At 41.6% G+C, this 14,386-nt stretch overlaps 1 protein-coding gene across 1 annotated transcript; it reads left to right on the plus strand.

The window, feature by feature from the left end:
• The first annotated feature begins 1,723 nt into the window (after positions 1-1,723).
• Positions 1,724-12,490, plus strand: SCRG1 (stimulator of chondrogenesis 1). Its single transcript, XM_074993015.1, has 3 exons — positions 1,724-1,769; positions 9,869-10,139; positions 11,070-12,490. Exons 2-3 carry the CDS (start codon positions 9,895-9,897, stop codon positions 11,122-11,124), a joined length of 300 nt encoding a protein of 99 aa, XP_074849116.1. The 5' UTR covers positions 1,724-1,769; positions 9,869-9,894; the 3' UTR covers positions 11,125-12,490.
• The last annotated feature ends 1,896 nt before the right edge of the window (positions 12,491-14,386 follow it).

Consider the following 14,386-nt stretch of genomic DNA (forward strand, 5'->3'; position numbering starts at 1 on the left):
AGAAGGGCAGCAGTTCACTATTGTGCCCCCTGTCCTGCAAACTGGCTTCCTGGTACTATAGCAAATTCACTTTTGATTCATCAGGAGCAGAAAAGGTGGCAGAAGAAACTGAACATGAGTGACAACAAACCGAACACTAGGGAAGATGCACTAAAGAATTTCCTGAACTCCCAGACAGAACAGCCTGTGAGATTACAACCAGCATGGAATGACAGAGACAAAAGGTGGAGGGCAGGGACAAGTATGCAAATAGTAGCACCGATGATATACACGGTAAAAGTTTAAGAAAAACTGTATCCGCGGTCTACTGTCATTTACTAACAACCACCAAGGCTCAGCTGCTTTCAAGCCAAAACTCAAGCAAGGCCCCCATGTAAATAGTGATGCAGGGAGGACATGGGGGAGCAAGGAAGCCTTGGGAGGCAGGGAGGTCAGGGACACTGGCCATGTTCAGTGCCCATCACAGGGCCTGCAGCAACACTTGGGGCATAGGGTTGGGGGATAGCGGGGTGGGAGAGACAGGGGCAGGAGAGGAGCAATGACAGCGGGGAGAAAGGGGTGTCAGGGGCCACAGGCGCAGCAGCCCAGGCCACCCAGGCCTCCAGGATGTCCAGGAGGTGGTCCACCCGGCTCAGCCAATGGTCCGAGGCCTGCACCAGCGCCCGTTCCCACTGTCATGCCTCCTTCTTCCGCGGCAGCTGCTGCTCAGCGATGCCCCAGAGCATCTAATTGGCTTTTTTTCTGTTGACGGCACAGATTTCACTTACGTTTGGGCTGGGTATGGGAGGTGCCTTGCTGCCTTCAGGTCCCCCGGTCCTGGCTGCACCTGTCTCCCGGATCCCATGAGCAACAGGGAACCCAGAGCCAGGTGCAGCAGTGCCAGTCAGCTTCCTAGCTCCCGCAAGTAGAGGGGAACCAGGAGCCAGGTTCCTGGCTCCTCACCACTCATGCTTTCGATTCATGCTATTGCAAGAAACGTCTAAGTCGAAATCATGTAGGTTGGGGAGAGGTCTATTGTAAACGTTTTGCCAGTAACAAACTCTATACTGTACAATAGAGTGGCATTCTATTACCAGAAATCCAGTTACAATAATTACCACATTTCTCAGTGCAATTTCAGAAGAACAAACAGGACTCTGCAGTCAAAGACTGGCCTCAGCTATTTTATGTGAACTCTACACAGGTTTCCATTGCCGGGTCTTCTGGCCTCATCAGTGCGGTTCATGAAATTGCTCCCGGAGAGAATTTTTATGATGCAGTGGGAGAAACAAGAGAAAAGACACCTAGAAAACGTGATAAGACAATGCTTTTGGTCACCAGACTATACTCCCCTACCAATCCAGATGATTCTAGCAGGTTCACTCCCCACTCCATGCTTTTCCAATCATACTTCACCATCACAGAGAAGAGGAAAAAATCTTCCTAGGAGTATTTTTTCTCCTGAAGGTATTTGACTCCCGGAGGAGACTTCCTCTTTTTCAATCCTGTATGGACTAGTTGTTTCCTTCCAGAAAGGAGCTGTTCATGTCTTTCTTGTTGGGGTTGGGGTTAGCGGAGAGAGGTAGTTCTCGAAGCCCACCCCCAGCCCTGGCTGGATGAAAGAGACTGTCACTCCCAGATGGGAGCCAGAGCAGACAAAGGGGTATTTGTAGAGCGCCTCCCTTCAGCCCTCCCTCTCCTCTTCTTCTCTAGCTCCAGCTCTCAACTTGCACATTTAAAAAAAGACACAGCTGCCAAGAAAGTGAGAGTGAGCGACGCAAAAGAGAAAGGTATGTCCTGCTGCAGCAATTATCCTCATTTATTTGTTCCCTTTGTGCTAGTTACAGGATGCAAAGCTAGACAAATTACATGTGATGAATGGCATGCGTAGGAGGTACTCTGAGAAGGTTGACATTCACTATGAGCAAGTTAAGTTTTACAGGAAAGATGTGAAGAGACAGATCCCTTTTAATTTATTGAGCTAAAATAAAAAAATAATACATTTTAACGTGTTATTCTCCTGTATCAAATTGGGATGCTACTACAGTTCGTAGTAAGTCATTCACCATTATTATAAAAACTGGTGGATATGAAGAGAAGTGTTTTCACAAAGAGTGGTTGTCTTTAGGGAAACTAAATGGGTCTTACTGACAACCCAATTCCTGGATAGAAGCATGGCATTGATGGGTTTTACAAAGAGGTAATTCACTGAATTCATCCTCAGTGGAGTAGCCGCTGTCCTTACCGCAGTTCACAATATACTGACTGTTCAGGCAAAAGAAGTCCGGGTTTGGTTTGGTTTTAGTTTGGAGAAATGCTTCTGCGAAGTTATTTAACTCTAAAACTCACATGTATAGCATATACCAAGTGATACCACGATTCTGCAGAAGTGGCTTAATGGTTTCTTATGGCTGCATCTAACTAGTTGCTAACCTGAACAGTAAATAGCATCAGCTCATACTTATCAAGGTATTTTTTGTATTAGGGAACTTGCTGTACTGGGGAAGAGAGATGACAGATGTGAAGGGAATTTTGTATTTAGAATGATGTTGATAACAGAGTTGCTTAACTCTTGATCTATACACCCACTGTGAATATGGTATATCTAAATGCATTAGTTGCATGGTAATAAAACTATTATTGCACTTTGAACTTAATTGCTTGGTCTGTTAACGTAGGACATACATCCTGCATGACTGCAAAGGACCCTAAGAAGGCTGAGAACCACTTACAGTGAACTATTTTTCATTTTTAAGATCAAGCAGCTACAAATGCTGTAAAATGCTTGACACCTAACTACAAATATGTGTACATTTAAAGTTCAGTTGATATACAGCTTACACACTTGTTTCCAAATATGAGAGTCTGAGGAACTGATTTAAAGGAAGAGAAATTGAAGTACATTTTTAATTTCATTCACTCACACTTTCCTTTTTTTCTATTGCCTACCTATACCACTAGTGATCATTACTGACAGCAGCTGCTTGCTTGGGACTTACAGAAGTATTAATAGCCTCAAAAAACATAGCTCTGTTTGTTTTGGCCATTGAGGCAGAGAAGTTTTTTAAAAAGAAAATCTCACTGTGGAGCTAACCATTCCAAAGAACATGCAGTGCCAAATCGCCTGGCAAAACAAAAAATTAGGAACTTCACTGCAAACTTTTGCAATGATTCCTCACTCATCAGGGTGCTTCCCTGCAAAATGTCTTTTTTATGCTCATAAAAAAACCTAATTGAAACAACTGAAATTGTTTCCTCGTCTCAACTTCTTCCACCAATGTCATATCAAATGCCACCAAGGAAGCATTTTATCAAAAAGGACCTGTACAAATGGAGGCAGTTTTCTCCAGATTCTTCTGAGATGCTCCACCTGTTGCAACTTGAGTCTGAATAGTCTTAGGATTGCACCTGTTGGAGCATGGTGTGATTGACATTTTAACGTAGCAGGAAATAGGCCTATCACAGAAAGAAAGGATGCTAGCAACTATTCTTCTACTTATCTATGCAACATTTGTTCATCAAATTTCACTGGCTGGATCGGTGTCACCGCAATTTTATCCACCCTGGTAATGGCAGAGAAAACTTGACTATCCATATTTTGCAAAATGCACAGACACCCGCCGCGACACCCACTAGCTCTTCATCAACTTTGCAACTTTCTGCCTTCAATACCTCACAGACACTAATTTTACAGCAAAAGGAAAGAGCTTATAGCAGTCGTTGTGAGTCCCAGGGTACTCTATATGCTACACTGTATAGAAATGCTGCCAAGCCACTTCCATCTCTTCCCTTATCTCCATAGAGTAGAGACTATCCTCCATGACTTTGGACACTCCCCTTGTCAGTCTTCCATCTGAAATTAGACAATGTCTCCTCCCTGGCAAACCTTTTGAAGGAAGCTTTTTGATTAAGAGTTTTATATGCACTAATATCTATGAAAACAGAAACAGCATTCATAGAGGACATGCCTCAGAGAGAGACAATGGCTACATTTTTGAATATTAGCATGCTAGAGAGGTTATAACATAAATAAAATTGTCATCCTGTGCCAGTGGCTTCTAGTCCAGAGTTGACCAGGGGAGATTATGACCTTTCCTGACTGTTATGGAATTATCCACATTAGACTTCACTTTAATGCATTATTGTAATCCATTTAAGGAATGGTTTTGTAGACCATTAGCTGATGCAGGGGCTTCTGCATACAGAGCACTTCTGCTTAATATTCTGAACAAGCAGCAGTTCGGTCTTGGGTGTTATTCAAGATGTATATACCTTTGAAATTTTACAAGAACTGAGACTGATTTACCTGAGACCTCTTGCCAGTGTCCTGTGGCAGCTGAGATCCAGTAAATCACTCTTGATACCCATTCTTGGAAGCAGGAGCCAACAAGCCAACAACAGGGCATTCTCAGTTGATCCCACAGCCTTTAGAACCTGCTATCTTCAGCAGTCTAGAGACAGAGTCTGACAAAAATTAGGATGAAGCATACAGATTTTGTTCAAAAGGCAGTCACACTCTTAACGGATCTACCAAATTAATTACTTTTGAGTTGCGCGCTGCTATGAAGGGCTAATTTTCACTCAGGTTTTGGTCTACAATTGTTTTCTTCCCAAGTAATTCTTCCCTGACCTTTGTGTGTTCAGAATAAAATATGGGTACAGCGGATGGCAAATTTATTTACCTGACTTAGGCTATGTCTACACTGTGAGATAAAATCAAATTTATTAATATTGATTTTGTAATGCTGGATTTTATAAATTTGAATTTGACTATCCTCACCTCCCCACGTTCTCCTCACAAAGTCGACTTATTGGTGCCACATTCAATCAGCAAACATTGATTGTTGCAGCAGTGCATTGTGGAACCTATCCCACTCTTTGCTCATCCCCATAGCATTCTGGGTATTTTTGCTGGTATTGGACATCATCTTCCCACTTGGCATTTTCCTCATTCCCCTCCCATGGTAAGCAACCATCCATTTTTCCAGGCAGAAGGAAGGAAAAGATTGCCACATTAACAGAAGTCTCTTTCTTCCATAACTGAATGGCTTTTTAAAACTGTAGATGTAACTTAACTATCAAGTATTTTATAAAAATCAGCAGGTGTGTGTCTTCTTAACTGGCTCTTCACTGACTGTCTCCCCTGCTCCCTTGACTGCATCTGATCCCTGAAAATAATATAGGGACAATGAAAAGCATGAAGAAAGAGTTGATAGTAAAGTTTTTTTAAATGAGAGCTGCTGAGGGGAAAATATTTGGCTTCCCAGTCCATTTTACAGCTTCTGTGCACAGTCTGTATTCTCCACTGGCCCTTCATCCTCTCTTCCCTGCATGAAGGGGTCCAAAGTTTGAAGAAAGAGGATAGAAAAGGCTAGGAAAAAAGAGATTTGTCTTCCCTCTTCACTACACAGATGTTGCCAAAATGAGGGATGGGGCTTGCCAGGTTTCATTGCCATTGTGGGGGATTTGGTATTTGGGAGTTTGAATGGCCAGTTGACATGGTCACCAAAAATATTTTTGGCTGTGGGATGTGGGTTCTGTGGCTTGAGGGCCACTTGAACTGGCCCCCCCAGGTGGCAGCCAGGCCCCACAATTCATAGCCACTGCCCCCAGTAGTAGCTAGCCCCCGGGTCCTTGTTGGGGCATGGGGCATGGTACGGTTTCAATGGGGGGAGCAGTTGAAGTAGTTGCCCTGGGTGGCTGCAAGCCCCCAAAAATCTTAGCTGCTGGAGGACACTTCTCCCCAGCAGCAGCAATGCCCCAAAAATATTTGTGGCGGGGGGCCAGTTGAAGCAGTGCCCCCATATGGCTGCAAGTCCCCCAGAATCTTAGTCATTGGAGGAGACTTCTGCTCCGGCAGCTGCAAGCCCCTGAAAATCTTTCCTGTCCTTGGAGCCCTAACCATGCACAAGCCAGGACATGGTGCTGCCTGGCACCATGGTCAGCACCAAACAGCAGGCACATCCTTTTATTGGGTCTGGGGCTACCCACGTGACGTGGCTGTGCACGGGAAAGAACCTGACTGCGTGGCACCTGTTGGAGGGGTGGGGAGGGCGGGAGAGAGAGCACAAATGTAAACTGCTGAGAAGAAGTTTCTCATTCTCTTATGAAAGCACAATCCCACAACAGCTTTGCTGCCACGTGGTGCGGCAGGGTAGCAGCTGGCACTAGGCAGCACAGAAAAAAATACTAAGCGTAGAGGTAGAACCATGAACTCCATGCTGGGGCTGTTTGTAATGGGTAGATGCAGTCATAGCGCTAATAACAAAGATAGACATCTCTCAGCTTCTCATACAAACATAAGCCCACAGCCACAGGCTTCCGGCTCCCAATTTGAAATTCTGAGTCTTCCTGTTACCTAATTCCCGCGCACCTGGAGAGCAGCAGCCAGAGCCGAGCACTGAGGGGCACTGCGGGTTACATACGGGACACCTCTGGAGGCTCATAAATTTGATTTTAAGATGTGGTACTTCCACCCTGGCCTTTAATTGAACTTTTATATTCAAACTTGACGTTACACCCAGCAGGTTCAGACAATATTATGATATCAATGTTAGTGCTCCCTAAACTGAGCTAACGATATTTATAGTAAAGACAGTCAGGTGGTAACATCGAGCTAACTGCCTTAATTCAAATTTATCTCGTAGTATAGATGCAGCCTTAGATACAAATAGTTCAAGGTCTAATATTTGTGCCTGCAATTTATAACAGATACAAAATGCAGCACAACTATTTACCCTGGGTCTGCGAAAACAGAGATCACCTGTCAAAAGCAGGGCCCACTTTTTTAAGTCTAATGCCATGCAATATCACCACTTTTAACAACTTTTTCTTCTGTGAAACATTTACATTTTATATAGTCAATGAAAAACTTGTCCTACTTTGAAACTGCCATTCTTGTTAACCAAGATAGAATGTGTCCAAACCTATTCTCCTTAGACTGTAAACTCATTTGAGCAGAATCATTTATGTACTCTTTAGGGCTGAGGAAAGTGATTGAGAATAGAAACTATTGCCACAAGCATGCAACATACTTGAGTACAAAATCCAAACTTTGGATCGATGTTTATATTATTGTAAAGAAAGAGGAATAGATTATTATGTGGCACATTGGCTAGAATTAATAAAAATAGTACTAGCTTTTAAATATTACAGCTGGTCCCTGAGGTCTAATAAACAGATTTTATAAATTAAAAGAAAATTAAGCGGGCTACTCTTTAGGATACATGTGCATTCACAATCTCACGCAAACCAGAAAAATAGCTCATTGAATTTTATTTCTGTAACAAAAATAAAAGTTTTGCTTGTGGTATAGCTATGTGTGCCCCTAATAAAATATATTAAGTACAAAAATTTTGGTTGTCAAGTTTTATATTTGCATAAGCATGGAGGTGTGTGTAATAGACTGGGCTAATGAAGTGCCCAGGATGAGTAGTGTCAATTTTAACCCTATACTTGATATATATATATTTGAAATGGGCTAAAATCTCCAGAAACTGATTTTCTTAGGCAGTTATATTGTGTGTGCTTTGTGTACATAATTTGTCAAAAAGTGTAAAGGAGCAGCAAGGTGGAAAGAGTGATGTAACTGTATGGAAATTAATTGAATTAAGAATGCAGTAAAGGAGTAGGTGTGTTTGGCAATGTTTTTTATTTTAACATGTGGACCTTCTCTGAAAAGTGACTGTACAAAATGGCACTACAGGATAACATATGAGTGATTTCCATGTTGAATGTGCTTGTTTGAAAAAATGTTTTTCCCCCAGCTATCAATCCTGAAACCCCAACCTGTGATCTGAGAGTCAAAATGGGTTTTCCTTGGTAGTCTAGCATCATACATTATAAATTTTCTAGCAATCAGCTTATACCCCGTTTGTCCCATTGTCTTCAGGCTATGCTATTCAGTTCTCCAGTTATGTAAGAAAGACTAGAATCCATTTCATAGTCTCTTAGCTGAGTTGGGTCTACAGTGTTGAGACCAAAAAACAACAAAATAATATTTGACTGTAAAGCAGGGATAAATATGAATATATACAAGAATCATATATGTTGCATGAGAGAATGCAGTTTCCTGGGTTGATTATCAGTGTAGAGACACTTTTTAAATCTAAAGAGAGACTGGAATCTTTAAGAAATGTAAACATTGTTTTTCAGCCCTTTGATATTCTGCTGCTAAGAACTAGGTTCAGGGCTCAGTTCCTGGCCTAATTTACAAATGAATGCGAGTTGGATGCTCTTCCCTGAATACCTCTGTGTAATATGTTGAGTAATCTCTATTCAGTGGAAGTGCTGGAGTTGGGAAAAAAAATGGGGAAGTATACCTATTTTCAGAGAACAGTGCAGGACATTGAGAAGTCATGGAGTCCAGTGCCTTGCACTCAGGGCAGGACCAAGCACCCTGCCTGGTTTTTTTTGTTTTTTTTTTTAAATCTGTTTGCCCTGGATCTCTAAATAGCCCCCTGAAGGGTTGAACTCACCCCTTTGCATTTAGCAGGCTAATGCTCTAAACCAGCAAGCTACCTCCCCCTGGTATAGGACACCTAGTGTTGAAAGTCAGGACAGAGGTGCACTGAGAAGCCTGAACTTTCTCTGCTCTACTTGCCTCTTCCCTTTCCCTAAGAGTAAAACCAGTCATGTCCAGAAATCTGCAATTGAACTAAGGGCTTTTCTGCACTACCTCCCTACTTCGAAGGGAGGGTGGTAAGTAGGATGTTGGGAGTTTATTAAGGAAGTGCTGCATATGCATATTTGAGCAGTAAAGGGACTTCAACGTACACCGGGCACTTCGAAGTACCAGCAGTTGAGCTGCGGCTAGACATGAGCTGGCACTTTGAAGTTTAAAAAACTTTGAAGTTGTCATGGAGGGGCGGGGGGTGGAATTTGCTTCATGAAAGCCACGTCTACACGTGCCGGCTACTTCGAAGTAGCTGTGCCAACTTCGAAATAGCACCTGCCACGTCTACACGTGGCGAGCGCTATTTCAAAGTTGAAATCGACATAAGGCGGCAAGATGTCGAAGTCGCTAGCCTCATGAGGAGATGGGAATAGTGCCCTACTTCGACGTTGAATGTCAAAGTAGGGCACGTGTAGCCGATCTGCGTCCCGCAACATCGAAATAGCGGGGTCCGCCATGGCGGCCATCAGCTGAGGGGTTGAGAGACGCTCTCTCCAGCCCCTGTGGGGCTCTATGGTCACCGTGTGCAGCAGCCCTTAGCCCAGGGCTTCTGGCTGCTGCTGCTGCAGCTGGAGATCCATGCTGCATGCACAGGGTCTGCAACCAGCTGTCGGCTCTGTGGATCTTGTGCTGTTTAGTGCAAGTGTGTCTGGGAGGGGCCCTTTAAGGGAGCGGCTTCCTGTTGAGTCCGCCCTGTGACCCTGTCTGCAGCTCTGCCTGGCACCCTTATTTCGATGTGTGCCGCTTTGGAGTGTAGACGCTCCCCCGCAGCGCCTACTTCGATGTAGTGCTGCCCAACGTCGACGGCACCAGCCCTGGAGGACTTGTAGACGTTATTCATTGAAATAGCTTATTTCGATGTCGCTACATCGAAATAAGCTATTTCGATGTAGCATGCACGTGTAGACGTAGCTGAAGTGCTGCATATGCCGTGCAGCACTTCATTAATAGACTCCCAACACCCTACTTAGTAGGGAGGTAGTGCACACACAGCCTGTCACCAAAATTCCCCAGTACATTTAACACGTCAGGTTAGTGTGCAGTTTCTACCATGTGTGAGAGAAATGGGTAGAATACAGATGAAATTACCTCTCCAGCACACAATCCAACTTCCAAAAGCCCTTAGGATAACTTGGATGAAAGCTAGAGAAATAAGTTAAGCAACCCGCACAATTCAGCACCAATACATATCTAACATGTCCCTTTTCTCCTTAGCACGCCCGTCAAAATCAAGTTTTGCAATGATGGAAATGAAGATTCTATCAGCTCTTGTTTTGCTGAGCATGCTGCTTGGCATTAATACAATGCCTTTCAGTCGCCTTTCTTGTTACAAGAAAGTGCTAAAAGATCACAACTGTCACAGCATTCCAGAAGGTGTGGCCAGTCTTCGACGCAGTGATGGGAATCTTCAAGACCACTTCTGGGGAGGGCAAAACTGTGAGATGATCTGTTACTGCAATTTTAGCGAATTACTCTGCTGCCCAAAGTAAGGCAACTTTCTCTTATACAGAATTTTACATATTTATATGGATTTAACAAATGTTCATTACATTTCACTATATGATAGTGTGGGCTAGCATAGCAAAGGGCACGTTTTTGCTCCAAGTGCTCTAAGGTAATTAAAACTTACAAAGAATAAAATCATATTAGCCTGTCCTTACAATGCCATAGTAATGTGGATGATCCTAGCATTGATTATCTGGATATCTCTATTCACCTTTTCCTGAAACATCCTGAAGTAGAGCTTTCCAGTGTGCATGAGGGGTTAACAATATAGGCTGTGGTAAACCTAGGCCATACAGAAATTAAATTCCAAAGTCAAGGACCTCTCTTTGAAAATCACTCTGCTGACAACCTGCTGTCTCCTTTTAAACTAGGGGGCATGGTTTACAAGAAACTTTCATCAGTAAATAAGAACAACTTTCTGTATTTCTCATTCCCTCTGGAAATCACTGCAGATACCTATGTAAGACACAGTATTTGTTTGCTAACTCAAAGTAAGTTTTAAAATCTCAAATAAAGAATATTTTCACTAGAATACAGTACAAAAGGTATCTCTGAATATCACACCTTGGAGGTCAGTAAAAAAGCCTCACTTAACTGCATATGTGCACCTGATTTCCTATGCATTTTTTTTTTAGAATTTATCTCAATGAAACTGAAATTATACCACTGTGGTGAAATCCTAGACCTACTGAAGGGCCTGGGAGTTTTGCTAGTGATTTCAGCAGAGCTAGGATTTGTATCAATCAGAAGTCTAGTTTCTAGTGATGGACTGAAGCTCATGCGGATATTTTTTTGTAAAAAAATGAAACAATACAAAAGCCCAGCAAAACAGTTGTAGATGGGCTTCATTTTAGAAGTTCTGATAATTTATAATACCCTTACAAATTAAACACCTGGTAATTTCTTTCAGAGGTATTTTCTTTGGACCGAAGATCTCTTTTGTGATTCCTTGCCGCAATCAATGATGTGCAGCATGTGTACCAGCAAGAAGACGCATAGGACTTCAGAACAGGAGATTAACCATGTTGCCATGGAGAATCTATTCCTTTCTAGAGCACTAGAGTACAGAGCCTTTCTGTATCAAGGAGTATGTTTCTCTTTCTATATATAGATGAAACCATGGCTTGAAGATGTAATGGCAAAGCTCTCCTTTGTAACTTGGTAGCTACATCATTAGGGTTTAAGAGGGGTACAATGGAACCTCCTTAATACATGGTGTTGATCAGCCAACCCAGAGTCATATAAAAGCTCTGGTGTTGTCATTCCATCCCTCAAAGATTTAGGGTTAAGATTTTCAGTTTGTATAAAGACTCTATAGACCTCCTCATACCCTGTTATATACACACTGAGGCCCTTAGTAGTAGTTCACTATACTGGAGTTTCATACCAGTAAAGCTTCAATACTTTAACAAAATGTAGCACTGAAACCAATGGGAGCTGCTGTGCATTTAGCACTTTGGAAGACTGGGTCATTTATTTAGGTGCATAAATAAGGTTTTAGGAACGTAACTTTTTGCATCTATATTTGATTGTTTTGGTCTAAAAAAGCTTGTTAAACCTCTTAAACGTCAGTATCAAGATTCCCATTAGCTTCCAGGGAAACACAATTGGACTCTAAAGTCACAAAATACTGGTACCCATAAGGAGTCCTTCTCTTTCTTTATACTCATGTTTGCACTTTTTGTGTTTAGTACACCGCTGCTAAAATGTATACATTCAGTAAAATAGAACAGCTACTGGGATGAGCCCGATCCAAAACCTTTTGAAGACAATGAGCTTTGAATAAGGCCTCATTTGAGCTATAGAACATCTAAGTAGTAACTTAAAATGCTACTTTTGTATTTAATATTGCCCCTTAACAAAAGGCAGAATTGCCATACAGAAGAGCCTTCTAAGCCAGTACACCTATGCTATTTCAATGAAAGGTGTTTGCAATAAGTATTAAATGTTTCATTAACGTATGATAATTGCTAGAGCTACCGAAGTTATTCAGATGTACAAGTGTAAAAATTTCTAGTGCAAAATATTGGAATTTAATATATCTTGTGATATTCTTTTTCAATGACACTTTCTGCAGGAGTCATTTTATGTAAATTACACAGCATTAAAAATAGCTAATGCCAAATAGACAGCTTTACTTCATTTACATGACAACTTCATATCATACACAAAATCTGAAAATATATTTAGAATCTTTGCCATCTGTAATTGTTGCATTATTGTATTCTGTTGGTAATCTTGTCATTAATTGACCAGAGTGTTTGCTGGACTACATGCAAGTGATAATAAACGTGTATTCAAATAATCAGTTAAGCATAGTAAGTGACATTCACCAAATACTTCCACAACAACCAGCTGCAGGACAGATGCAATTTTCTAGAATGTTTCATAGTTTATCTGCCCCACGTTCACTGGCTTTCCACACAGCCTGATCAAACTATGCAAAAAAAAAGAGAAGCCCTGAGCCAACTCCAGAGATAACAAACTGTTAAGAATCTCAGAAAGTACAAGTAAGACCGGCTGAAATCTATGGATGTCCGGAAAGCTTGAAGGCCCTGTCCTGCCATCTGTCATCCAGGTGTGCAGAGACTAGTTCTCTTCTTTCAAGTTCTGCTTATATTGTACTACATTTGCCTCTTCTGCTTGTAACTTTCCAAAGCAGTAACAGCAAAACTGACATAATTGCCACCTTCACATCTTCAGACAGCATTCTGCATGTGGGCTGTAAAATTGACCAGTTGTGTGACATTCATCACTTTTCTTCTGGGGGTGGTTGGGGAAGGCTATGCAAGCTGCAGTTTTAAGGAGATGGGACAGCATCCCCTTTCTAATGTAGGAGGGTATAACTGCCACAGTACTAAGGGCCGGAAACAATGTTTTGTTTCTTTAAGAATAGAAGCTTGAGACTGGAAGTGTAGTCTCTGTCACAACTTTGGTATTTGCTTCACTCTTGCTCCAAGGAAAGCTTCCACTCATACCTATCATGTACCCAAGAGAATATTTCAAGCCCTGCTGTGAGTAAAATCATTAAGATGTAGTAACAGAAGCTTAAGTACGCCCATATTTTGGGCATCTCTCATCTTACCTTACTGAATTTAACTTAAGTAGGAACATGCCACTGAAGGTAATCCTTAGACTTACATTCACTCTGTAGTTTTCAAAGCACACACTTTACAAACATTACTGTGCACAAATTCTAAGAGAAGGTCCATGAGAAGTACTGAATTAAGTCTAATAGCTGTGTTTGGGTCTACAGCACTGACACATTGCAAAATGCAAAATAAATTCAGTCACTTGTAATACTGGGAAAACAGATAGTTTGTGCATGGGGATTGTTTTCATCAATGAAGGGTTACTGGTCAGAAAAAAAAAAACAGAAAACCACACAGGGAGAAAATCAATTTTTTGAAGACAGCAAGAACTTGCTAAACCACCACATCTATGGGACAGGGTAAACAATGATAATATTGCTTTCACCTACTTTTCCTGAAGTGAAGGTAGTGCCTCTGAGATCCAGTAGTAATGATTAGTTTTATATCAAACATGCCTTGGTGAGCATAGAGATGCTGCAGTTTTATGTTCTAAGATGACATCCCACCTTGTTCCTCCTCACCTCTAAAGACAAAGCAGAAAACTGCACCTCATCCAGAACTTCACTGCTGTGGTAAGGGTTCAGTGGAAATACAGTATCATGGCAACCCCTGAATGTCATAAATATTTTAGTTAAGTTTACATTTAGATACAAGTGCTATATGTAAAGGTAATAATTCCTTAAATCATTTACCTTTATGTATCTTCCAGCTCTGAGTTAATGCAAACTTCACCTGAACATGATGCATGTTTATTCAACAATATCAAAACACAAGTTCTGCCATTCACCAACACAATTTCTACTTATAAGTATATGTAGATCAACAGAGAATAATGGTTCAAAGAAACAATAGTGTTTCATTATAACTGGTTCTAGTCTTTCCATCTTCATGTAGATATTTGAGCTCTTAATAGCTGCCATTACTTTTATATATCAGAAAATGATGGTCCTTAAGCTGAGCAGTGCATATTCCAAAGGTGGGAAAACTGGAGATGTCCAATAAACTCTCAAGATCTTTGCAAACCAGGACTCTCTTTATACTTACGAATGAACAAATAACTACCAGTGTAATGCTAATCAAGAAGCCAAGCACAATCTTACTACGGCCCTTTACTTCAGAGCAACTACATTTATAG

The sequence above is a fragment of the Carettochelys insculpta genome, chromosome 4 (assembly GCF_033958435.1).
Source record: "Carettochelys insculpta isolate YL-2023 chromosome 4, ASM3395843v1, whole genome shotgun sequence".
NCBI classification, from domain to species: Eukaryota; Metazoa; Chordata; order Testudines; family Carettochelyidae; genus Carettochelys; species Carettochelys insculpta.